At 41.4% G+C, this 24,642-nt stretch overlaps 5 protein-coding genes across 10 annotated transcripts; 1 reads left to right on the top strand and 4 right to left on the bottom strand.

The window, feature by feature from the left end:
- Positions 1 to 1,254: 1,254 nt before the first annotated feature.
- LOC115741534 (succinate dehydrogenase subunit 7A, mitochondrial-like) lies at positions 1,255 to 23,053 on the bottom strand. Its single transcript, XM_030675502.2, has 6 exons — positions 23,018 to 23,053; positions 9,669 to 9,676; positions 3,862 to 3,972; positions 3,648 to 3,716; positions 2,923 to 3,025; positions 1,255 to 1,795 (listed from the first exon to the last, which is right to left on the bottom strand). The coding sequence occupies exons 3-6, from the start codon at positions 3,919 to 3,921 to the stop codon at positions 1,701 to 1,703; spliced, it is 327 nt and encodes a 108-aa protein (XP_030531362.1). The 5' UTR covers positions 3,922 to 3,972; positions 9,669 to 9,676; positions 23,018 to 23,053; the 3' UTR covers positions 1,255 to 1,700.
- LOC115741527 (uncharacterized protein At5g50100, chloroplastic) lies at positions 4,628 to 14,550 on the top strand. 4 transcript variants are annotated; one of them, XM_048280109.1, is made up of 8 exons: positions 4,628 to 4,985; positions 5,206 to 5,339; positions 5,447 to 5,554; positions 5,955 to 6,011; positions 6,270 to 6,335; positions 6,444 to 6,504; positions 7,040 to 7,111; positions 14,521 to 14,550. In XM_048280109.1, exons 1-7 carry the CDS (start codon positions 4,853 to 4,855, stop codon positions 7,096 to 7,098), a joined length of 618 nt encoding a protein of 205 aa, XP_048136066.1. In that variant the 5' UTR covers positions 4,628 to 4,852; the 3' UTR covers positions 7,099 to 7,111; positions 14,521 to 14,550. The 4 variants fall into 4 exon arrangements, with proteins under 4 accessions (XP_048136066.1, XP_048136065.1, XP_048136067.1 ...); XM_048280108.1 differs by lacking the exon at positions 14,521 to 14,550 and adding an exon at positions 7,346 to 7,653 and having other exon boundaries at positions 7,040 to 7,083; XM_030675495.2 differs by lacking the exon at positions 14,521 to 14,550 and adding an exon at positions 7,701 to 8,048 and having other exon boundaries at positions 4,630 to 4,985; positions 7,040 to 7,083.
- LOC115741523 (calmodulin-binding protein 60 A-like) lies at positions 8,300 to 12,975 on the bottom strand. Of its 3 annotated transcripts, none has more exons than XM_048280106.1 (8): positions 12,547 to 12,975; positions 12,020 to 12,098; positions 11,126 to 11,178; positions 10,511 to 11,001; positions 9,831 to 9,991; positions 9,410 to 9,422; positions 9,216 to 9,316; positions 8,300 to 9,141 (listed from the first exon to the last, which is right to left on the bottom strand). In XM_048280106.1, the coding sequence occupies exons 1-8, from the start codon at positions 12,621 to 12,623 to the stop codon at positions 8,629 to 8,631; spliced, it is 1,488 nt and encodes a 495-aa protein (XP_048136063.1). In that variant the 5' UTR covers positions 12,624 to 12,975; the 3' UTR covers positions 8,300 to 8,628. The 3 variants fall into 3 exon arrangements, with proteins under 3 accessions (XP_048136063.1, XP_030531348.1, XP_030531346.2); XM_030675488.2 differs by adding an exon at positions 11,327 to 11,426 and having other exon boundaries at positions 9,216 to 9,422; positions 12,547 to 12,612; XM_030675486.2 differs by having other exon boundaries at positions 9,216 to 9,422; positions 12,547 to 12,973.
- On the bottom strand, positions 13,310 to 18,657 carry LOC115741520 (alpha-mannosidase I MNS5). The gene is made up of 14 exons (XM_030675473.2): positions 18,292 to 18,657; positions 17,657 to 17,699; positions 17,503 to 17,568; positions 17,357 to 17,418; positions 17,096 to 17,195; positions 16,734 to 16,916; positions 16,067 to 16,115; positions 15,803 to 15,982; positions 15,497 to 15,617; positions 14,894 to 14,975; positions 14,623 to 14,809; positions 14,250 to 14,391; positions 14,026 to 14,176; positions 13,310 to 13,814 (listed from the first exon to the last, which is right to left on the bottom strand). The coding sequence occupies exons 1-14, from the start codon at positions 18,426 to 18,428 to the stop codon at positions 13,593 to 13,595; spliced, it is 1,725 nt and encodes a 574-aa protein (XP_030531333.2). The 5' UTR covers positions 18,429 to 18,657; the 3' UTR covers positions 13,310 to 13,592.
- Positions 21,077 to 23,024, bottom strand: LOC115741521 (U-box domain-containing protein 38). Its single transcript, XM_048280105.1, has 2 exons — positions 21,379 to 23,024; positions 21,077 to 21,341 (listed from the first exon to the last, which is right to left on the bottom strand). The coding sequence occupies exon 1, from the start codon at positions 23,004 to 23,006 to the stop codon at positions 21,387 to 21,389; it is 1,620 nt and encodes a 539-aa protein (XP_048136062.1). The 5' UTR covers positions 23,007 to 23,024; the 3' UTR covers positions 21,077 to 21,341; positions 21,379 to 21,386.
- Positions 23,054 to 24,642: the final 1,589 nt, after the last annotated feature.

The following is a 24,642-nucleotide window of genomic DNA, read 5'->3' on the forward strand; positions in this document are numbered from 1 at the left end:
CGCGTGTGTATTACGCGAAAATCGGCCTGTGTAAGCTGGAAATGATTATGAACTGGCGAGATGGTGAGATCGAGAGAAATTTCATGCATACATACATCTTGCATATGCATCAAGGCCGTGAAATAGCATGCTTATCTCATGGTAATAGTTGTAGCGACTCGTGAGATTTTGATGTTATGCTCTCAATTCAATGTTTACTAGCTATTGTGTCAGACTTTCATTCATGGGGCTTTGGCTCAATGATGATTGATTGTGGATTTTAGACAAATAAAAATGCCGCCTGTAAACTCCGCAGCCCCTACAGCTTGCTATGGCGTTCCTAAGGAGTGTATCAATTCGTGGGAAGATCATGTTAATCTTAACTTTCCGGAGGTTAAATTTAAGAAGCCAGGGAGTGATTTGTCAGTTGAAGTAGGGCTTGGTACCGCCCCGGTATTGTTTCGTATCATGGCTATGTACATAGACGGAGAGGATGGTTAGCTTTTGGGTCCTCTCCCAATAGCTCCAGACACAGGCAGTAGTGGTACCGGGAGCGGTCACGAGTAGACAGGTGTGGTGCTATGGTGATCGGGACAGGTATGTTCGTGTACAGTAAAGTTGGTTCTTGGATGGTCGGTGAAAGTTGGTTTAAGAAGTCGGTGTGATGATGGTCTGGTCGAAGTTGATGTATTTTGGGTCCCACTCTTCCAATGGTTAAGTCCGCGGCGATGTAAAAACCAGTGTATAACAATGTACAAATATGTCAAAAGGGTTGTCGAGTCTGGCGTGAGAAATCTAATTAGTGTTCATGTTTCAGTTAATGCGTATGATGTGAGTATTGGTAATAAAACCTATGAGAGATCGTACCCCATTAGGCGTGTCTGCTGCTTGTTTTGACGTGCACTTATGCTTGTATGGCCACTCGTTTGTTTTTAGTCAGTCTTTCGCATGAGCCATTATATCTATCTAATAAAAAGATTAAAGCAGAGCGTGAAGTTAATAACCAGGTGGTGGACTGGGACGCCACAAATGTACAATGCGGTGGACGTTTCTTAACTTCTTCCGGCAAAAAAGAATGGGCCCAAAAGCGAGACCATGTTGAATCACCCCAAAAAGCTGTTCTGCAAAACCGATTCACATAAAACCAACCTGTCCGAAAGATCCCCACATAATCAAAGAAGCTACGTGTTTTCGGCTCTCATGAACCACGCTCGTTGGTCGGTCCAGCTTCAACCAAAGATCCGAATATGTTAATGCTCGCGTGAGCCTGCTCAAGCAACGCAACAACACTTTTTTATTAGAAGACAAAAGTTTCCACGTTAGATAGAGGGTCAAAGACAAGAGGTAAGTTACGCTTAGGAGTGCACCAACACGAGAAAGAAGGCGAGGGCGGTGGATGAATATCCTCTTGCTTCTCTCACTATGCAACCCTCACTGAAATCACCTTACTCCAAAGAGAAGCAAAGGAAACACGGTCATACACCAATTGCGCTCTCTTATTTGCCATCCGAAGAGCCTTGCACACCAATCTAAGTTAGGCAATTTGACTCTTCATCGTCCGATGGATGGATGTGTTCCGTCCCATTAAATGAGAAATGGAAATGGAGATGCAAAACGTCAAACAGAGGAGCATTTCATGTAGTAGTGTCCTGCTTATTGGCCACTGTTCTCCCAAACTAAGGCTAGACAAACATACAAAAGTTTAGGAAATGAACACTTCACTAAGCATTTTCACTAGCAGTACTCCCCTGTTTTCGAGCTTCTTCTCGAGCTTCTTCTCTCATCACAGCTTTCACATAGATCTCATAGCAGCATCCTGAAACATCATGCAGCATGCAATGCATCGGAGCTGTTAACATTACACAAAGAAAATAGGACTCTATTTCCACACATAATGACGCATTGTCCAATGACAATGATACTCTGAGTACATGAAGTTTATTTTAAATCTAAAATAACGTCAAAATTGACAATCTAACATTTTAACACTATAAAATGCATCATGATATCTTAAGTAAAACTAAACTGCAAAACAAGCAACTTTATCACTTATAACGGAACACAAAGAGATGAAATGTAGCAATGAGTGAGGAAATGAACTCAAGAGTAATACCTCACACATTGAATTTATCAATTGCAGCACATTTCAAGAAAAAAGAATGATTTGAGAGAGTTTTAATCAGAGACCCAGATTTGGGGTACACAAAGCTTTCGAAAGGAAGGGGCTTCGAAACTGTGATCAATTGACCACATCCTCTACCCGCAATACCTAAGCCGGTTGCCCAGTCTCAGAGGCATTGTTAGGATTCTAGGGACTTTAGGTCAAACTACTCAAGATAGCATAAGTACCATAAGTAGAACCATGCTTGTCCCAACATGCTATTCAGCCTCTTTGAAGACAATCAAAACACGATAATTATAAGCTTCAACTAAGCACTGGGTCGACATAATTGCCCTAAAAAAAGTGCTATAACCATTGAGAAGTAGCAGGTGCTGGTGCCAATCAGCGGCGACGCTTCAAAAAGCACAAGGACAAATTTGCATTTAACACGCTTTACTATTGGTGAAGTTGCAAACTATTAGCCCATAAGTTGGAACTCATAGAAGACCATCCAAGTACAACTTAGTCAACATACGATAACAGCAATGTCAGCATTTTTTTAAGGGCATTATTGTAGTGGAAAGATCGAGTTTGCTGAGAAAAGAACTACACCAGAGAATACTACTTCCAATTTGAGATGATCGTGGTAAAGACGCATTTTCTAACAAAATAAGGTTACAGTAAAGGTCCCACTTTGAAAAGCAAAGACAACTTAGGAATCAGTTAAAAAAGTTCAAACTATCCCCATTTGTTGAAGGTACTAATATAAAATGCTAGGATCAATCATGGATGACAATATCAAGAAGATTGCTCAATCCGCATCATAGTAACTAAAAGCCTACCAGCAACGACAACAATTGTGAGGACATCTCCAATTCTTTTCAAACGCTTTACACCCTTCTTATGTGACTTGAAACGGCTTAGAACTGGATCTGGTGCTAGAAGCTGCAATTTGGAGTATTACAAATTACATAAGTCCATAATCAAAAGCAAAAAAGAAGAGCAATCAAGCACATGCTCTAGCTGGTTGGCTGGAAAAGGGTATGTATCATAGAACCAACTAATCCGTTGGAAAGCATAATTAGATTTTCAAATCTGAATCATACTTGTTGCATTTCTGGTTTATGATGCAAGATGTAAATGCATTTACCCTTAACCCAACGCCGAGAATATGGCAACATTTTTGAGACAGGATACAAAGATAAAGAAAATCTCAAAGCTATTCAAATCCTACAAAGGCGCATGTGCAAAAAGTACACCATAAAAGCTGAGAACAGGACCATGGCAAGCATGACTGTGAATAGTTTTCAGCAGTCCGTTTATCCATCGGACCGAGTAAAGCTAACCAAAGCCTTCCACCAACCTCCGGAAGACTAATCAACCAATCTGAGCTACCAAAAAATGTCAGCAATCATCTAATCTCGAGGCATTCATCATACGTCCGCTTTTCACGGATCTCGCACTCAACTCAAGCTCAACGACGATATCTGAACACGTATAACTCGAGAAATCAAACCGAAACGCACTCTCAGGAAGCCAAAAACAACGGGGACGAGAGAAATCTCACGGCTTTCTCGCGAGGCCCTGGTTCGACGTGGAATCCACGACGCGACAGCGCGAGGGCATCCTCCGTCCGCTAAATCGCCAGCAACACGTTCGACAGCAGAGGAAACAAAAGAGAGCAGAGAATCAAGCAACACATCACGATTCAAGAGAGAATCGAGCACCGATCGAACGGCAAAAGAGGACAGAATCAAAACGAAGAAGCTCGATCGAAGTACCTGAGGACGAGATCGGAGATGAGGGAGAACGGTGTTGGTTTTGTTGAGCAAGAAAGCCATTGAAGATCCGCTCCGAAATGAAGAAACTCAACCCTGCGAGCTAAGCCGCGAGAGAGAGAGAGAGTCGTGCTGCGACTACTATCTGTCTCAGTGAAAGCATTGCTTTTCCAATAGTGCCCTCGCACTTCTGCTCTATTACCAATTTTGTCCGATCTCTCTTTTATGTTTTTACTATCCGATTAATTTTGAGCGGTTATCAAACACATTCTGATTTTCCAAAACTCATCTAAAAAATAGAATAAGAAAAAGCCATTTTAATTAGAATCACTTTTTCGAATCAGAATAATTATCATACAAATCTTTACACGAATGATTTCTAAAGTTTAGTTCAATGTGCAATGACATTCTCAAATTTTTAATTTATTTAATGTGATATGTAAAACAAGTTATCCTTGACATTTTAATTTATTTCAACGCGATCCTTGAACTTTAAGTAAATGTTCAACTTGGCCCTTAGATAATATGAAAATATCCAATAATATCTTTTCTTAATTCAAATTTCGAGCTATTTTGAATATTTTTTGTGAACTAAAGACTAAATTTATTATAGATTTAAGGTTTAGAAATCATATTGAATGAATTAAAAATAGAAAAATGACGTTATAAATTGAATTAAGATTTGCGAATGACATTAAACGAATTAAAAATTTATAATAGGAGAAAATTCAAGGCCACTGGTGCCATATTCGGTTCCCTTTGCATCGCACCAGAACTCCACGTTCCCTGTACGGCGTCGTTGCCTCTCTCGAACCAGGGCAAGAACGTGGCTACAAAACATGGGTGAAGCAGGGATTGCCACGTTGCCGGGCAGTTATACGAGGAAACCGTCCCTTAGTCAGCACGACATCTTGGCCTTCTTTTGTGCCCCAATCTCGATTCTCGACTGAACGTCGTCGATCCGCCAGTCACTCGCCGTCGAGAAGAAGCAAGAATGGCGTTGAGAGGAGCTGCGGCTGCATGCATTGGGAGGCACAAGAACGCTTCTTTGAGCTTGATTTCGATACCCAATCGGCTGCCCCGGAAACCCCCACAAGGCTTCAGTCCGTCTCTTCGACACCAAGCTGGTGAGTTCTGGTCTCTCTCTCTCTCTCTCTCTCTCTCTCTCTCCATTGTATCTTATGCCTGTGTTTTGTGTTAGTTTATGTCTGCGAGTTCTGGGTTGGTTCTTGATTTGCAATTTGTCATGTTTTGTGTGTACATGCTGCTTGGCTGGACAATAACAGGGTAAAGATGAAGACTGAAGAGGATAAGTTTTGAGTTTTAATCCTGTTTCGCTGTCCCTAGGAAGATCTGTTCGGGCAATTCAAGGAGCTACCGCGGAGCCAGTGGCTCCCAAGAAAGAAGATGAAGGGCAGTCACTCCAGGACTGGAAGATTAAAATGCTCTACGATGGCGATTGCCCGCTTTGCATGCGCGAGGTCTTTGTGGGATGATATCATTAGGGATGTTTTATTTATGACAGGGGAGTAGAGGTTGAGTTGTTGTTCTAATGTTCGGTGGTTGTTCTCTCGGTGTGTTACTTTAGGTTGATATGCTGAGAGAGAGGAATAAGCAGTATGGCACGATAAAGTTTGTCGACATCAGCTCCGCTGGCTATTCACCTGAGGAAAATCAGGGCCTTGATTACAAAACGGTATCGGTCTGAACTATGCTGTTAGGGCCTTTGCTCTTATATCTTCCCTGCATCATCAAGGGAAAAAAAGGAAAAGGAAACTTCTACATTGTTATTTAGATGCCTGAATTGAGTAGCTAATCAATAATGCGCAGAAATTAGCCGACCTATAATTTCCTGCTTCTGCCATTTCCCAGCCGTTTGATAGCATGAAAGATTGAGATTCTAGCAACCAACACTTTGCATGCTCTGCCTATGCCACTGACATGCTTGTAACCTGAAAGAACCTAATTTCATAAGGTCATTCCTCTTGATGCTATCATGGCTTTTGAAGGAGAAAAGAGATAATGTAATGTGAAAATAGACTAGTTCCTCAACTTTCGACACTTGATTATCAAGATTTGCTTCTTCTTTGGTTCAGGTTATGGGGAGGATCCATGCAATTCTTTCGGATGGTACCATTGTGACTGATGTGGAAGTATGATACTCTCAGAATCTTCATGCTAATTCGCAGTTGTCAAGCATTTGTTGGTTTAAATTGTTTTGGCTTGTATATACTGGAAAACTGCAGCTAATCATAATTTCATTGCAAAAGTAGAAGAAGGAAAAGACTGCAATAACAAGCCAATGTTTAGTGATGCTCTCCATGTCTTTAGACCTCTTCTTATAGGTATACAATCAGTCTTTCAGCATAGACATATATGCCTTTTTCAGTGTTTTCTGCCGCTTTCTGCAGGCGTTTAGAAGACTTTATGAACAAGTGGGTCTTGGATGGGTTTATGCCATTACCAAGTATGAACCGGTAGGTTCTCTTCAGTTTGTTGTTCATGCATTTCTAACAGTTGTACTAAATCGATATGCTGCCAAACTCTGCATTTCCGAGCTTAATTTACGTGCTTTCTTTCCTTAGATTGCAACCATGGCTGATGCGGTTTATGGAGTTTGGGCTAAATATCGTCTGCAAATTACTGGTAAGTTCTCTTTTAAGTAAATCGTCAAAAGTCCACATGGTGTTTATAGTTTCTTATTCATCTTTTATGATCCAAAGAACAAATTGGACTTTCAAATGTCTTCTTGTCTCGTATCAAAATAGTCAGGAACTTGGTCATTCATGTATGGTCAACCTCATTGCCGGACTGTCTTTGATGTTAACTGATTTGCTGTGACCAAAAGTAACATGCCTGAGCAGTAAAATTTTTCTGCAGTCCAACAGCTTATATCTACTGTGTGATTATCCCATTTTGAATGCTATTCGATCAACGGAAAGTTTCCTGTCTGGATTGAACATGCAATCACGCTTTCTTGTAATTTTCTATAACGTAAGATTACATTAGCAGCAAGAACTATGCATTCCTTCATCTGATTCTGGTTTCGGCCGCTGCTAGCACATTGCCTACAAAGTTTCTGCCTTTGCCATCTGCACTTTGCTTCAGATTGGTATAGTCAATTCAGCAGTAAATAAGATAATGCTTCAGTTTAGCGATTCATGAACTGTGTTTTTGTCAGGGCGTCCCCCGCTAGAAGAGATACTGGAAGCACGAAAGAGTAAGGTAAGACCCCTATAGTTATGTGGACTCTGTGTTTTGTTTGAGTGCTCGTGAAATTCGGATGCAAAGATATCCTTTTTGGTCATTTTTTGACCCACGCCTCTTGAACTCTGGTAACCACTCCGGGCTGTACCGGTTAAATCACCTTTTCAGTTATCATGGTTAAAATTCTAATCATTTCATTTCTTGAATTTGGACTTTTGACTCTTGATTACCTCTCTGTCATGAACATGTTCACCATTTGCTTAATTTCGTTATCTATCTGGGGAGCATCGCCTATCTCTTTGACATATAGGTATTGCTAAGAGCCTAAAATGATTGGACATTGTTTGGGGGTACCTAGCATGTATGTCCATTGATAGAAAAGCTCTCAGTTCTATGAACTTGGTTTCTGCTGAACCTAACTGGACAATATGCTATATAGCCCCTAGCCAACGAGCAATGGTTCGTTATACTAAAGATTGCGGATTGAAACTGAAATTCTAGGTATCTTAGCGAACTGTAGTCACGCTGTAGGCGTCAAAAAAGAAATCGTGGGATTGTAATCAAGCGATTCTAGCGTTGCTCTCTGAAGGAACGGGATCCTGATTTGTATGCTTGGTTATTTGATGCCTTTGCAGGGTGAAATGTGTAATCATGGCGACAAATGTAAGATGTGAACCTTTCGGCGAAGGTTAACTTTTTTTCACACGAGGGAAGAGGAGCTGCATTTGTTGCTTTCGTAACGAAAATCTGTTTCAGAAATCGCCTTTGTATATTTCGGTGCATTGAATAGCCGATTCTATAGGAAGATCACATTTTTCCCCTTTTGTAACACGAAAATATCTGGTCCGTGGAAGTGATAACTGATCATGAATAAATGGCTCCACACAAAATGCATATCCAATCTGGTGCGCATCATAGTTTGTCGAGATTATTGTCTTTGATACTTACCATTCAGGTGTTTGCACACAAGACTTGAACTTGCCTAGCACATGAGCAAAGAAGTAACTCATGCTGAGTTGATTGATCAAACCTTCTCAAATAGTATGTGCACGCAGGTAAATAATCGAAGGCGAAATTTAGCCCTACCTTGCTTGCCCCTGTTTTCTTCTTCTTCTTCTTCAATTCTTCTTTTTGCAAGAAACTTGCCTTAGTTATCCCTGCATCAACGATTATTGTAGAATCAAGCGAAATACCAGATGTACAAGAAAAGTTGAAAGAAACACCATAAGATTCTGGACACAAATCACCCATGATCTTCTTCCAATTTGAATTTTTGAGAACTTGCAAATATCAGGAGCAGCATGTACACAAATGAAAGCGGCTCCAAGCTAAGCCAGCCATCGCCACCGACGACCATGTCGAATTTGCATTCCGAAGGAAAATTATGAGCTTGATTCTGGAAAATCAAAAACACGGCTATATGTTCGTAAGCACCCGCTGTACATCTGCTAACGCAGCATTGCACTTTAAAACAGCAGCATCGAATAAGCTTCTATAAAATTAAAATAAAAACCCTTCTATCACAAGGTGTATGATTATATCTAAGGAAAACTTCCAGAGTCCTCATAATTTCTCTTGAATTCCGGATGCAGCGCATGATTTTTTATTGATCACAAGTTTTCTTATAAAGAACCACTTGAAAACACTGAAAAGCTTTCTCCATCTCCTCCGAGCTGGACACTGTGTGTCAAAAAACTGAAGATGCTCCTCCTCGAGAATACTTTGGCTCAACGATCCGGGATCATGAATCGGCGGGTCGACAACTAGACCAGATATAGTCGGAGACTGGTTGAATCTAAGATCCACGTTGTCAAAAGAATCAAAGGAATAATCATCCATGGAAAAGAAGGACGAAATGGTATTCGGTGAAGACGTGTGCCGCTGTGCATAATCAGATCCACCAAACTGATTCCTCGTCCGAAGCCTTAAACTACCAGAACTGGAGGTCCCAGGTGAGCTCGGGCTGCAAAGAGCGCTGTTTGCATTCAAAAGCCCAGTTGGACAAGCTTCATCACCAAAAGAAACCACGTCCTCCCAGTGTTGCCTTGCAGATATTACCATGTTGCTGTCATCAGCCTGATTGAAGATAAGCATGTCATAAAGGATTGATGACAACTATTAGAAGTGACAGAACAGCAAGAAAAGTGCACCTTTTCAGCTTCGGATAGCTTCTCCGAGGGAATGTATTCATCATCAGAAAGTAATCCCATCACTTGCCCTCCGATGTTGAAGAGAACACCAGCCTTTGGCTCTGAGGAAGGAGGGCGGTATAAGTAAATTGGCTGGTCCAGAGAACAAGTTCGGGCATGCTCAACAGTAACTTCCCACATTTTTCGAGACATACCAGCACCTAGAATCTGCAGACGTCAGGAAATCCTCTGCTTAAACAATTGTAGTTTTCAAGAGCGGAAATGAACCCTCTTTGAATGAGTCATTGCAAATCAGTCCAGAGTTGAAACCATCTAAACTGGTATTGCTATAAACCCAAGGGCTTGTTAGGACGACTAAGTAAACAGCAAGCAAAGTTATTTTGAAGCAAGGTGATACCGAATTTCTGTCAAACAGAAAGGCACGGTGTCTGAAATAAGAAGTATGCCTGAGCTACGAGACACTAATGCCTCCACACGACATTTCTTAGAAGGAGACCATAAGTTCACACTGTTGAACACATCTCGTACACTGATATTGCACCCTTGAGGCAGATGCTCCATGCGAAAAGTAAACAACCTTTCAAAATGTTAATCGAGGTAAAAGAGATCAATTACACTTCGGAGCCTTGAAGGATCAACACAGAGTAGGATCAAGAAATCTTTGACAGTGTTGACATTAGCCTCACTGAGACGCTTATGAAAAGCTCCATCTTTGCCAATCTTCTCTAATCTCCACACATAGTCAACCAGAGCAGGAGGGTGATGCTTCTTGTACACTACAAATAGAAAACAGAGTTCAGGAGGAAGTCTTAAATTTATGTCTTGCCTCTATAGCACAGAATAATCTGGGTGTAGAATTGGTGGATGCTTTCATTATTGACTTGACCAGAGGAGTAGCATCAAATTACCAACTCATGAAATTAAAGACATTACGAAACCAGTTAGAATGCTATGCCCTTGCTGATAACAGCATTCCAATTTGGATGAAAAGGCAGAAGCTGATATCAGACGAGAAATACAGAAAATTCAAGTCAAACAAGAGGAATATCAAACCTTTTTGGGATAAATAACATGAAAACAGGACCATGAATGAAAAGAAATATGGCAAGGGTAAGCTCATTTATGCTCCTAAAAGTATGACCATTCCCGCGCAATGACATGGAATAGACTCTAGAGGAATTGGAATGAAAATTAACAAAATGAAAAAGAAAAAAATTGAAATAGATAGCACTGAATGATGATGTCAAACACCTTGATAAATGACAGCCAGATGACCTGACATAATAGGAACTCACATTCTCCCCGGTGATCCTTGACTACAAAAGACTCTGTTTTTGCTTCCCTTATCCTATTCTCTTCAAATTTATCCATAACTCTTGCCCCAAGTCTGAACCTGCGGCTCCTTGTCCAGCTTGAGTTATCTGAAAAGGCAATTTCACCAACTAAGCCGACTCCATTTTTGAGTTTCACAACTCCATCCCCTGTAAGAAGGGGTCTCTTTCCTTCCCTCTCTCTAACAATATTATTCACAAATTCTTCAACTGTCCACTTGCCGCCTTCATCTCCATCAAAATCTCCCTCAAGAACTACAATTTCTACATTGGCAGATGATTCAGGGCCAGTATCAACAATTTGCCCAGTAAAACCATCCACTAGAGCTACCTTCATCTTAGAACCGTTATCACCCTCAAGTCGAGCACCAGTAAATACTGGAAGAGAGAGACCATTTAAAAATTGTAACTGTAAGCTTCTTGATTCAGAAGGATGCAACTCTTTCCCGCAACTCCTGTAAAAAGTAGATGACCGTATTAAGACTTTACAAGCTTTGAGCCCAAGTATTTTCTCATTCCTTTTCCATTTTATTTGAATTAATAGATATCTATTCTAATGAAATGGTAAGAAACTCTTACCTTCTCATTGCAGCAAAATGATTTCCCAAAGCAACCTCGATTTCCTCCTTAACCTGTAATGACTGGATGTCAACAACTTATACTTCTCATAAGCAGGCAGTGATCGCATGAAAACGTATGTAAGAGAAACTGGCAAATATGGAATCTGACGAATAATAAAGAACATACGCTGCTGCCTATGTCAAAGCGTTAGCAACGGACCTTTAGGCAGCACTGTAAGCATCAACACCATCTCACAACAAGTCCTTGCATGCAAGATATATTTTTCAAGTTCCCTAAACAACAATTATATTGAGGCCACCTACATAAAAGATCCAACCAACTCAGATCCACCTAAAACTTCAGAGGCTAATTTATGAGGGCAATGAGCACAAATACAAAAGAACTTGCAAGAACCAGCTCCATACATAGCAAACAATATCAACCGGATCATAACAAGTACTCGTATAATAGAAGTTTCTCATCTTCATGGCTAGTACTTCCGACTTTTGATTTCTGTCTTTCCAGGGTTTTGTTGAGATATGTAGCCTAAATTTTTTGGAAAACAAAAATTTTCAATTCTGCTAAGATTATGTAAGACAATATGAAAAACACCTCCTCTCGTGTGTCCATTCAGTGAGAGAGATAAGTAATTTGACAATAAGACTGTCCTAAGAATCTAATGCGTAGTGTTACTCTTATTAGGCTTGGCAGACTGCACAAAATGACAGCAGCCATCATAAATCCAAAGTCAATTCATTCGAGAAGCAAACTAGTTGGAAAGACAAAAGGGCTGAATAAACAAGGTCAGAACAGACTAATCTGAAGGCAGAACAAAAACAGCCCCGTACTTTATTCACAGGATAACTTGGAACTGCAGCTCACATATTTAGCCCAATCTAAGAAGATACTCACCACTCTACGAACCAAAGGCTCCAGAATTTGCTCCAAGAAATTTTGGACGTGCTGCTCCCTCATTACTTCCGAAATAACACTACACATAGTCAAGTCTACAAATCAGTGTCTAAGCCAATCCAATCAATTAGGACAGAATTGAATGAACCAGTATGCTTAGAGTAGGTCATTCCTCCAATTGCAGGATTCGCCGAGAATCAAGTCGGAATCATCTCTCACTTCCTAATTCTAGCACTAGAAGCACAAAAATGCTTCGAATGTCACGAACCATCCTTAAGCAACTATGCACCGAGGTCAACAGCGACCATTTCCAAAAAGGAATCAGCTAAGTTGACCATCACACTTTGTCGTCAAAGAAAAAAAAGGAAGAGTATGTGCAGCTTCTACTGATTAAGCAGAAGACTGGAAGAATCCGACAATCCACTGTCGACAGACAAAGGTTTCACGCCACCAGTTGAGGATATCCAAACAGAGACAGGCCCCCAAGACGAAGCTCAAAGTAAGAAGAAGGGGAAGATTCCACTCACTGCTTTAAAGTAGGAAGCCGACGACGCTTATCCCGGGGGCTATGAGTGCCATCCTCCTTTTGCCGCTTCTGAGACATCAATTTAACAGAGAACGACGGAGAAACGCGGCGCGCGCGACGGGGGAACGGAAGTGAAGTACCGGCAAGCGTGTGCGACGAAACGGTCGACGATCGGGGTCAATCGCGGCTAGCCGTTGTCGGCGTTCAATCGCCGTCGCGACTGCGACGCTCCGCCCCCGCAAGACAGTGCAATCATCCAGTGAAGTGAAGAAACTATCCTCGATCGACAGCAAATGGGAGGAGAGCGCGAGTTTCGTTGTCCGAGTCCCGTGCGGAGCGTCGATGGAGATCGTCGGGCCGACCTCTGGCTGTGAGCGCCGCGAGCAGAAAGAGACAGAGAGTGGGGTCCGGAGAAAGCGCGTTACGGGACAAAGCAGACAAAGTAGAAAGGAGAGAGCTTTGAACAAATCTCATCGGTAGGATCATCAAGACCGTTGCTTTTTGGGGGGAGCAAGGACGGCCGTTGGATCAACAATGTGGGGGAAAGTAGCGTGACCCGATTGATGATGGATTTTGGACAAGAACACGGTAATCACTTTTTGCCTTCCAGTCAACAGAATTCCATTCAAGCAGAGCACAAGTTTTTAGTCAACTCAAAGCAGATTCTCACCCAACTCATTTGTATCACGTCCACACAAGGAGCATCCATGAACTGAAAAGTGCGCCGAACTGAATGCCCTTCAGCTTCAACATGTAGAAAGCGTCATTGGCAATGGCAATCATCTTTAAAAATTTAATTTGTTCGTCGACTCGGCGGCCCGATGTGGTGAGGGGTTCCGCTCGTTACAGTACAAGGATGAGAGGGAGATACACAAAGTATCCTGCTAATCCTACTTCAACTCCTGATCTAGTCGAGGGCTAACTTTCTAACACTGAAAGAATCATGTGTGTTTGTAAGTCAAACCGTCTGTGTGACGCCAAGCTCTGATTATTGATTGCTCCCTGAGGGGCGAAAAGAATTCCGCGATATACGCAATGAACATGGTGTCATAAGAACAACCATAGCCCACAGTAGCCTGCCATGCTGCATGATCTCCGTCTACAAGAGGTGGAGTCGATGCCACAGTCTTCATCGGTCAAGCACCTGTGGTTGCCACGAGCATCGGGGACGTGACAAGCACTCTCCATTCTCTGTCCGTGCGAAGGGGTGCTCAATGCAGGACAGAGTTGCAAAGACATAGCACTTACTCGTCTTGTTCGCTCATCTGTCTGCTTAAAGCCAAAAATGCACAAGATTACATTGATTTGACAGTTCCTAAGACTCAGAACAGGGAACACCAAGAGGCAAGGACCATGAGGTTTGATCAGCCAACAAGTGCCAAAAAGCTAGAGGAAGTAAGCAACAGCAACTTATGAATTGAACGAAACATGAGTTACAAAGGGTCAGTTTTGTTTTTGGCTAATGGGGAGAGATGAGCACCTTGACAAAGGTCCAGTTGGTAGGAATGAAGGTCTCGGGAAGCCTCTCTTGCCAATCTCTCATTACAGGAAGAGGGTGACCCTCTGTTGTGAATACATAGTTCTGATTGACCAAAAACTGATCATCAAAGAGAAGATACAAATACTTGCACCTGCAGAAAATTCAAGTGAAACTTCAGCATATGCTAGTCTCGTGGGAGAATATGCATTGAAAAGCTGTCTTACGTTTCAGCGAGAAAGAAACTGTGCTGATGGTCTTCCAGTTGCATGGTTGTTACGTCCCTGACGCTCGCAAATCCTCCTTTCACTTTGGTATATAGATTAAGGGAATTAACCATTGACTCACCCACTTCAATGTACCATGGATCTAATAACATGCCAAATAATTAGATGATCATGAGAAAAATGTAGAAAGTGCAACAAGGCAACACACCATCATTATCCACGGAGACCGGCAGAGTAGTTCGCTGTCATGACATGCAAGAATATATTTAAGCACCTCTCTCTCTCTCTCTCTCTCTCTCTCACACACACACACACACACACACACATCCCTTCATGACATCAAGGTGAGATAAAAGGGCACCATATTACTGACCTTTGGTTGCCTGATATAAGTAGAATGTGGACTCGGCCAATTCAGGGCGTAGAGGATAGTACTTCTCCGTTGGATGAACCATTTGATGATCAAGCAAGTACCTTTCTGGTAATACCCCAAACTTCTTCCACACATGAACAAATTCACGGTGTGTGGAATTTGCAGCAGCAATATCCCCAACAAGAACCTAATCATGTTAAAGTATCGTTTGGGATTATGAAAGTTCCTGAAGCTTGAAACAATAATTCAATATAGGACATAGCTAATTTGCCTGTAACCCAGGCCAAAATGCTTGAAGACTTGTCAGCTGCCAGTAAGTTGCTTTTCCTGTTCTCATATCAGCTTCATGGTACCTATATTAGAGAATGAACAGAGCGTTTCATTTTCATCACCATAAGTCAACTTCTAAAGCTGGCAAAAATAAGCTAGCCCGTTTTGTTTTTGACAGTTAAATGCAAGCATATCCATACTAAATTCCGCCCTTTCTAACCCCTCTTTTAGTAGTCAGACAAAATCCAGACCACATGTGCTTAAGGCCTGTAACATTCTTTAATGTCTTTAGTCAACTATTTCTTGCATCATGTCATGTGAAAAAAATGCCAACGGAAGTGGAAACAAGGAGAAGCTTACTGACTAAATTTACTAAATCCTTTAGAGCAGTTTTGTGAAGTGTAGTAAGAAAAAACAAGAAAGCACCAGCAAAAAGCTGACATACAACTTATATATTGTTTAATGATGAAGGACCTCTGGACTTTACATGAGAATACTTCCCTGTTAACAAGTTTCCACCAAAGCAAAGCTAGTATGCACGAATATATGACCAGGCGGAAATATGACTAAAACATCAACAGTAAAATAAAAGTGTCCATCGTACCAAGGACCATGTCTGAAGTATTTCTGCACAGCAAGATAAGCAGAGTGAAACATTCTCCAGTAGTCCTCCTTCCCAAACAAAATATAAGCTTTGAACAAATACTCATAGAAGGAATCAACTCCTGCGAGATTATGCAGAAGCCAAGATCAGAAGCATTAGGGTCAATCAAAAGAAGCATAACATTGTGCAAGCAACTAGATACTTCAAACTACATAAACAACGAGGTAATAAAGGTGCTTCTTCAACAAATCTAATTAACAAATAGACACAGCACCTTAAATTACACAAGTACAGAGAGACCAATACCAGCCCCAATCCCAGAGGAATGCTCGATCCATTCTCCCGTTTCCACATCTAGAGTCGTCCCCAGCAAATTTAAGGAACTCCTCATGCTCCATAATTTGCGAAGTGCACGTAAAGCAGCAGACTCAAATCTGGGGTCTCCAGTTAGACGTGATAATGTGCCCATTTCGAGAATTAATGAACCTGAACCGGCCACAAAAGCCAACAAATCTCAGCAGCAACACAGGACAATACATCATAAATATCTGCAAATAGTGAGGTCCTCACCACAACCAGAGGTGCTTGTTTCAGTAGTCTCATCAGCCGTTAATCCATACTGTTAACACAATTTTGTAGCGATCCAAAGTAAAGTGAGAATCTTTTTAGAGAAAAGACAGGCACGTGAAAAAGATATAACATATTCTATTGCAGCAGCACTTTAGAAGGCATTCAATTAGCTAAAGGAAATGAGGATCTCTACCACTTAGTCCAATGTAGTAAACTTTCCAACAGCTTCCCTAGTTGATATATGATAATGCCGACAACAAAGAAAGGCATAGAAAAGCAAGGTATCCATGCACAAAGAAAACAAAACAGCATCTCCCAACACATAAGGATTTTTTTCCTGTGATATTACCTGTCAGAACAGCTTTTGTACCTATCCGATACAACCACTTGCTTAGTCTAACTCATTCTATCCATGGAAGACAAGACTTACCTTAAAATGATGTTGCAAACAGATATAATGTATCATTAGTTCACAATAACATTGTCAAAGGTCACCTTTCACATAGACCTTGATATTTTACTCAATGAACCTGTAGGAAGGTTAAACTGCCATGCATTTAACGCTTGGAATAAGAAATTGACAATCATTTATAACACCAGGTGCATATGCTAAATCTTTGTCTTTGTTGGTCACTATATCTTTGCCTTGAAACATCCCTATATGTACCTTCAAATTAATCCAAGCGTATGGCAATCCAGTCGGTGTATCAAATGCAGGTAGAAAGCGTTCGCCTAGATCTTTTGCTAGGAAAAGCAGCTCGTTCTTGTAAGATCCTGGAACCAACCTGTTTGTAGATTCGGTGGCAAGAATATGAGCAGAAACAAGTCCTCCAAGAACTCTTATGTTGCACTGCACAGTAGCAGTCAGGTAAAGAAAGATTATTAAAGATCTCAACAGAAAATCTCACAATATTCATTAAAGCAACGTCCCTAGACCAATTCTTCATCGTTGAGCACAAACATATATATAAATTTTTTAAAGTGTAGTTTCAGATTATCTATCAATGATTAACACTGAGAACTGAATACCTCAAAAAGATTTATTCGTGCATCAACATCAAATTTCAGATTTTCAGAAAGCCAAAGAACTGCCTTCTCAAACTCAGTGTTATTTCCCAATATAATGAGGCTGCAAGAGAGAGAGAGAGAGAAAGAATGTTAGCAAGATGGACCAAAAACTGGAGCTAACAACGCACAAAACAATAAATGCTGTCGCTTTGTGAAAATACAAGAGTGTACGGTACACATGAATAATGACATCAACAGCTGACAAAAATATCCACAACATACCTAGATAATGATTCTATTAGTGTAAGGGCGGATCCATTGTAGTCCTGCGGTAGGTGCTCAAGCTGAAAAGAAAACACCGAGAGGATGAGTTGTCATCAAGCATCTCAAACTGATTTATTCCTCAATTTCTGAGCCAATGTTATCACCTTAAGATTTCCAAGCTCACTAAGAGAGTCTGTGTAAGTTTTCGTTAGAGGCCTTAGCTCATCATGCTGTGAGAAAAAAAGAAGCATCATTCAGCAGAACACTCAATTTGCGGTCCCTTGATCTCCAAGAAATAAGGAAGGAACAGCAACTGACTGGAAAAGCATGGGTCATGTAGTTGTCATATGCATGGTAAAACCTGAAAGAAGACAAATGATGAATTGGGTCAAAAGATATTCTACAGTCCCTAATCAATCAAGATGTAATTCATGCCTGGAAGACTGGACTTGACAATTGAAGATCAGATAAATTTGTATCACCCATTATTCTTCATTAGAGATCGCCATGTGAAACACGATTCTCGTCAGACTAATTATCGACAGTAAGAATGAAGATTCAATAACAATCAAATCCTAGGAGCATTCAAGTCCTTAATTGCGAAAGCAACATCCCCATCAAGTTCACTTCGCATATAGCTCTCGATCTATTAAAACTTCATCAAAGCAACTCAAAAGCAAGCAACCCATCCCGGCAATATCATCTGAAGCGGCAGGGCGGCAGTAAAAATCAAATCTTGAGAAAGAAGGGCCTTGTAAGATTGCTGGTTCAGTTCAATCGCATCCTCGCGAACCACAGCACATACCGAAAAAGGAAAAAAAAACAAGTCATACGATAGCCCATTGGCAGGAACAGGACATACCCAACAAGACATTCAAGAATTCACGCAGAGTTTCGTGGTTAAAGAAACAAGAATCAAGTGGGTCGAAGAGGGAATGAAATTTTCAACATACATCCGGCGAACTTTTTCCCTCAGGAGCCTCCTCTTAGCTTCCCAGTGTGAATCCGGCTCGGAAACGGACTGATCGAGGAGAGCCGGCGAGATCGCGAGGAAAATCGTCAGCAAAGTCCTGAACTTGTGAGGAAACATGTTCTCCTCGGGTACGTGGGGTTCGGACAGGAACCCGTGGCCTGCGACGAGGGAAGAAAGCCCCGGGGGGATTCGCTTAGGACTAGGAGGAGGTGCGAGCTGCGAAGGGCGTACGCGTCCACCGTACAGATCTTTGTCCTAGTACTGGAATCACGAGTTCATCATCTTCGTGCGAATTTGAAGACGATTGGTTGGAGGGGACAACCTTATTTGAGGGTAGAAAAAATTAATGAAATCCGTGAACCAAAATTACTACATACAGTATGTTTTTATTAGATGACTATATACAAGTGAATATATTTATATAGAACTTGTTCATTGTGGATATAGTAAAAGTTTTTTTTTTTTTTTCGAGATACTGAAAGTTAATTGCACCTATACAAAATACCATAAGCAGTTAAAAACATCGGGTAACTTGAATATGTTACTAATTACATTAAGCCTCCGTTTGTTTCACGGAAAAATGAACTATTTAGAAGATATTTTCCTAAAAATAAGTAAATGCAATATATTTTCGTTGTCCACGAAATTATTTAGACATAAATTGTCGTCGATAATTAAAATATTTTATAGACTGATTATTTCAAACGATACAAGCGATCATACTTAGAAAAAATATTTTTCAAATCAATGATTCTTCTCGAAACGAACGGAGCTTAATTACTTTCTTTGACAAGAGGCGGTGATGAAACTAATTACTTTAAACTCACTATTCATGTGGAAAATTACCACGTAAATTATAGAAACCAAAAATTGACCCGCCCTTTTCACAAAGTCAAAAATTAAATTTTCGGTGATTTAGCCACAACAATTCATGATATTTAATTGCATTTGATGAATTAATTAGGCTCCTTAAAATGTAAGTAGTTTTTATATTTGAAATTATAATATGAATGGTTTATCAACTTATGTTTTACTTTGATCCCAATGCTTGAAAGCTCCGTTAACCTTTTGGTAAAATAAGAGGAGAATTACCAAAAAAATCCTAAATTTATTGCAATTATGCCAATTCATTCCAAAATATTTTTTTTTTCAATTCAATCCTAAACCTTTTGCATGTGTTAATTAAGTCTATCCGGTCAAATTTGATCGAAAATTATTGACGGGGCGCTAGCGTGACAATAATTATATTCTAGCTTTTTTTTTACTTTTTTTTTTTTTCGTATTTTCTTCTTTTGATGTTTGGCTAGTGGGAGAAGAAGATAGGGAAGAAAAAAATATCATTAAAAATTGCCCCGTTAGCGATTTCCTATCAAAATTGCCGGATTAAGCGAATTGGCACAAACGCAAAAGATTTAACATTGAATTGGTCAAGAAAAAGATTTATGAGTGAACCGACACAACCGCAATATGTTTAGAATTTTTTGGTAATTTTTTCATAAAATAAGCAATCATCCTTCCAAGTGGGGTCAAAAGGAAGGTCTCTATGCCTCTATCATATCTCATAACCACCCAACCACATGCAAGGGCAAAAGGATATTAGAAACATCATAAATTTCGTACAACACTCACTTTAGTGTCAAAATCAAAACTGTTTAAGTGCTACACCGAAGGAAAAACGAGCAATTTAGTGCCTCCGACGACAAATTCCAACAAAACCTATATAATTTAATAAAATGTTAATGCCTAGGAGGCCTTTTTTTATGTATAATAAATGAAATAATCTCGACTCTTCGCATTTAATCGCGTGAACTGTGGGATCTCCCTTCTTCTTCTTCTTCTTCTTCTTCTTGAAGTGCTTGGACCATTGTCCTGACTCTAAAAACCCCCAAATTGAATGGACCCTAAATTGGAAGCTCCAAATAGAAATTCGATAATCTAAACTTCGATTACCATAATCAACTTCTTCTTCGTCTCCATCATCTTCTTCTTACTACTCTTCGAGCGATTGACCGACCCGTTTCTTCTTCTTTGTTTCTTGTGAAGTGAGTCCGGTATTTGGAGTGGTGAAGCATTTGGAATTTGATGAGAGGTGGGAGCGAGGGAGGACCAGAGACCAGATCGAGCTTTGCGAGCGGTTGAAGAGGAAGGAAGGAAGGATTGTCCGAGAACTTATGGAGGAGGTCTCGCGACGTCACCGGCTCTAGATACTCCACCTTGTTAGGCGTTTGCTTCTCCACCGAGGCTTCCTTCTTCGTCGATGTCGGCTCCATTCACGGCGTCGTTTTCTGCTGTGAATTGTAATGCTCGAGTCACGTCGATAAAAAGAAAATTATTTAAACATTGTCTCGATAAATTGTTGGCTTTTTGAATTGGAGTTGGTATTCAAGTGATTATTAATAAAAAAAATTATAACACTTGGAACTACGGTACTCGCCTCGATTAATGAGCTAAAAAAAAGTTGACCTAGGATTCTTTCTTCATTCAAAGCAACGTAATTTTCAGACATCATCATTTCCCTAACGTAGCCTCGGTCTCTGCCTCACACTTGCAAATGTCATCGTCGCTCCTTTAGTAATGACAAATGCGCTCGTTGACTTCTAGATCTCCGACAGACATCCGCCGTTGACTTGGCGCATCTCTGCTTCCTCCGGGCAAATTTCTTACTGGAACCGTCATGTCCCGCCACGACCATCATCAAACGCACGTCGGCGACGAGGAGCTGAGGCTTGTGAAAAGAACCGAAGCCGATGAGGAAGTAAGAGCAAGAACAAGCCTATATGATTTTATTGCAGATGGCCCTTTCCAAAATCAGGCATGTACACATCCAGAATAGAGAAATGGGAACAAATGAGTCAAAAGAAGTGGCAAAACAGAGAAGCAGAAACACAACAACAGCAACAGTTGATCGCCCGCTCTCTCGCTGAGAAAAGTAATATATGCACACCTACATATGCACAGACTCGCCTAGCCGGAGCAGCCGAAAATTCCAGCAATGGACTGAATCCGTCCACCGCCACTTAATTTTGCCTGATACTCGGAGCCTGAATTGGGAACAGAAACTGACATCATGAACAGTTAGAACTCGGTAGAGTTTGCGCCGTACAAATTCCTCCCATCAGACCCGTAACCGCTGAATCGGTATCGAGTCCTGTTGAATCCGCCTGATTCCAAGGGCACCAACTGGTCGGGATCGTCTTCCTCACCTAGCTCTCTTCCTCTCATCATTTCCATCAACCTCCTAGCCTTCTCCCTTGCTCGATCGGTCCCCTTCTCCTCGACCTCCCTCAGGACCTCCACTGCCTTTGCATCCCTCGCCAACCCTTTAAACCTCAAGCTCCCATGACTCATCGCATAGAGTGCTGCGACGCAATTCTCTCTGGTCGCCTCAGACTCCGCCTCCTTCCCTCTCAAAAGCTCAACTAGAATGCCCACCGCATTGGCGTCAAGCATGGCCGACCTTCCCTCCTCACAAGCAGCCAGATTGCACAGAGTGAGCAATACCAGGTTGGCCAAGTTCCGAGCTTTCACCATCGCCACTAGAGCCGGCACCGCATTGAGCCTCACCAATTTGATCCTATTGCTCTGCACCAGTGTCAAATTATACAGAGCAAGTGCCGAGTCATGCCTCGTGCGTTCGCTCTCCGATCTAAGCGTGTGTAGAAGAGGCGGCAAAGCACCTAAGACTCCAATTGCCATCTTATTATCATCCTCCAAAGCTAAACTAAACAATGCACCGGCAGCATGCTCTTGCGCTTCGCTGCAGCCTCCCTTCAACACATCGATCAACGGGGGCACAACCCCTGACCTCACTATTTTCACCTTGTTCCCATTCTCCAGGGACAAATTGACCAGCGAAGCGACGGCATTTACCTGCACCGTGTCGTGCCGCACGGCGAGAAGCGGCTTGAGCGCGGCGATCATCCTCGACGTGCACAGAGAATCCCTGCTCTCCTCTTTCGTCCTCGTGATCTTCCTCAGCAAGAGCACGCCCTGCTCTTGTTCGAAAAGCTCGGAGCTCTCCAGCTTCGCCAACAAGTTCTCCTCTTCCGGATCACGAGCCAAGCCCGAGGTCTCGCTCTCCGTGATCTCAGACGAGTTCCACGGCGAGAAACAGGAAGGCCACGTGGTCAGCGGCAATGGAGTCTCCGGGCTCGCCGTGACCAACACGGATTCCTCCGACGAGCTCGAGTAGAAGTGTTTCACCCGGGGACCAACCGCGCTCGCCGCGTGGGGGAATATCACCGGCGGATTCTCCGCAACTCCATTCAGCAGCTCTCTCTCCGAATCCCTAATCTCGCCCCTTGGCTCCTCCTCCTCCTCCTCCTTTTTCCCATCCTCGGCGGCGATCTTGGACCGCACTACCCTCTCGACGGAGCAATAATCCGGCGCTTGCGGGGGCTGGGACCCCGATTTGTCACACCAATTAAGGATCGTCCTTTTGAGGGCTAGATTTGGGATGAGAGTGGCGAAATCGGGCCTGGAACCGTCGTCCAGCGTAGGCGAGAAGCCCAGGTCCTTGCACACTTGGGCGGAGACCCGCTCGAAGGTCTGGCCCGACGAAACGACGACGGGCTCCTCCATGATAGACCCGGTGACCGGGCACAAGAACTCTCGAGGCAGGTCCTTCGAGACGGCGTTGGAGGAGCGGCCGAAGGAGATAATCCACCAGTGCTTTCTTCCATTGCTGCCGCCCATTGCTTGGGAGCGAGAGAGAGAGAGAGGCGATGGTGGAGGATGAGCGAGCTCAAGAGAGAAAGGAGGCCAGAGCTGAGGGTTTGGGCAGATGGGACATGGTTGGTGGTGGTGAGAAGTAGGGAGATTCTCTCCGTCCGCGGTGCTTTTCTGCCTCTCTCTCTCTCTCTCCGCGGTGGCGGCGACTGGATAAAGAGAGAGAAGTGGGGAGGATGGCTGCGCACGAGTTGACTTGGACTGGTCTGACAGAAGGAGACGGAGGGGCCGACCGTGATTGCCCGTTAAGACTGCCTTGTCGTCTCCTAATTTCTTGTTATAATACCATATATCGTCCTCTAATTTATATTTTTGTGCAATTGGGTCCTTCTGCTTTTAATTTATACAAGTTAGATGGTTTTTTTTTTCTTTGTAAATCGAAAGTTAGATTTTTTGGCTTATGTGATTTTTACAATGATACCGTTGATTGTTGACCAGGACTAGTGCCTAATCCCCGTACTTTCCACGAGTTTTCTTTTTATCTATACAAAATCATTTAGATCGTATTTGGTCATCGGGATTTCTGGTCAATATAGGATTTGATATGATAAGATAAAAAATCTAAAGATTTGGCCATATCTTATCCATTGTTTAGTGAACTACGGATTTAAAATTGGATATTCGCATATCTTATCATATCCTGCATTTGGTAGAAACTGTATATCAATATAAATGACATATATGCCCCTACGTGATGCTCATGAAATATTCCGATCTTATTACTATAAAAATAACGTTCTCATACACAAAAAAAGAAAAGTCTTCTCTGCCCTTGCCTCATTAAAATTTAGCTAATTATCTCTGGTATCACTTCCTACATATGGAAGTATTTATGACGTATAGTAGATTCATATTTAGGCTCCGTTTATTTCTCGAAAAATAGGATATTTTCAAAAAATATTTTCCGAAAAGTTATTCTTCGGGAAAATGACAATATTTTTCGGTATTTGGCTAAAATATGAAAAAGTTTCAAAAAATATTTTCCTTCGTTTGGTATGAAAAATCGAATTTAATTTTCCCACATGGACTCCTTTTAATAATTTTTTTGTTTTTCCATTTTTATTACATTTTTTAAAATCTAAATTTTAATTATTTATCTTTATCTTTTTCTCTTTTCTTCTTTTATTCTTTTTTTTTCTTCTTGTTTCTATCGATTGCCGATTACAAATGAAGGGTTTTTTTCATGGGTGGAGAATATTTTTCTAAACTAGCTTATTTTCCGTGAATCAAATGCCGAAAAATGTTTTCCTGAATGTTGTTTTCCACAAAACAAACGGAGCTAGTGAGATTCAAAAGATTATCCCATTAATGGCTCAACGGGCGTAAAAAATATTTTGTACTTTCATGTTAAATCTATAATAATTTATGAATTTAACAAATCACGAAAAAAAAAAGACCTATGTGCATATTCTTATTAAAATTTATATGTTGTCAAAGTTTTGAACAATCTGAATTTAAATATACGAGCTTTTACTACAAAACAAGCAATATAGCATCTTTTTGCATCTATAAATAAGGTTAACCTGCCTATCGACAAAGCTATTTTATCTTGGGAATTATGACAATTTTCAAGTGATGCTGAAACTAATTTCCTTGCAACGAC

Source organism: Rhodamnia argentea, chromosome 6 (genome assembly GCF_020921035.1).
Source record: "Rhodamnia argentea isolate NSW1041297 chromosome 6, ASM2092103v1, whole genome shotgun sequence".
Taxonomy (NCBI): Eukaryota; Viridiplantae; Streptophyta; class Magnoliopsida; order Myrtales; family Myrtaceae; genus Rhodamnia; species Rhodamnia argentea.

Bases quoted from the DNA above. Each gene is read 5' to 3' on its own strand.
- LOC115741534 (XM_030675502.2), bottom strand. From the start codon at position 3,921: ATGGCTTTCTTGCTCAACAAAACCAACACCGTTCTCCCTCATCTCCGA. The intron at 3,026-3,647 runs GTGAGATTTCTC...TCCAAATTGCAG, and splicing joins CAGGGCCTCGCGAGAAAGCC to CTTCTAGCACCAGATCCAGT. The intron at 1,796-2,922 runs GTAGGCTTTTAG...ATGATGTTTCAG, and splicing joins CACAATTGTTGTCGTTGCTG to GATGCTGCTATGAGATCTAT.
- LOC115741527 (XM_030675495.2), top strand. From the start codon at position 4,853: ATGGCGTTGAGAGGAGCTGCGGCTGCATGCATTGGGAGGCACAAGAAC. The intron at 4,986-5,205 runs GTGAGTTCTGGT...CGCTGTCCCTAG, and splicing joins GTCTCTTCGACACCAAGCTG to GAAGATCTGTTCGGGCAATT. The intron at 5,555-5,954 runs GTATCGGTCTGA...TCTTTGGTTCAG, and splicing joins AGGGCCTTGATTACAAAACG to GTTATGGGGAGGATCCATGC.
- LOC115741523 (XM_030675486.2), bottom strand. From the start codon at position 12,623: ATGTCTCAGAAGCGGCAAAAGGAGGATGGCACTCATAGCCCCCGGGAT. The intron at 12,099-12,546 runs GTGAGTGGAATC...GACTATGTGTAG, and splicing joins CGGCTTCCTACTTTAAAGCA to TGTTATTTCGGAAGTAATGA. The intron at 11,179-12,019 runs GTGAGTATCTTC...CAGTCATTACAG, and splicing joins AGCCTTTGGTTCGTAGAGTG to GTTAAGGAGGAAATCGAGGT.
- LOC115741520 (XM_030675473.2), bottom strand. From the start codon at position 18,428: ATGTTTCCTCACAAGTTCAGGACTTTGCTGACGATTTTCCTCGCGATC. The intron at 17,419-17,502 runs GTGATAACATTG...TTTTCTTTTCAG, and splicing joins GTGAGCTTGGAAATCTTAAG to CTTGAGCACCTACCGCAGGA. The intron at 17,196-17,356 runs GTATGTTGTGGA...TCTCTCTTGCAG, and splicing joins CTAATAGAATCATTATCTAG to CCTCATTATATTGGGAAATA.
- LOC115741521 (XM_048280105.1), bottom strand. From the start codon at position 23,006: ATGGGCGGCAGCAATGGAAGAAAGCACTGGTGGATTATCTCCTTCGGC.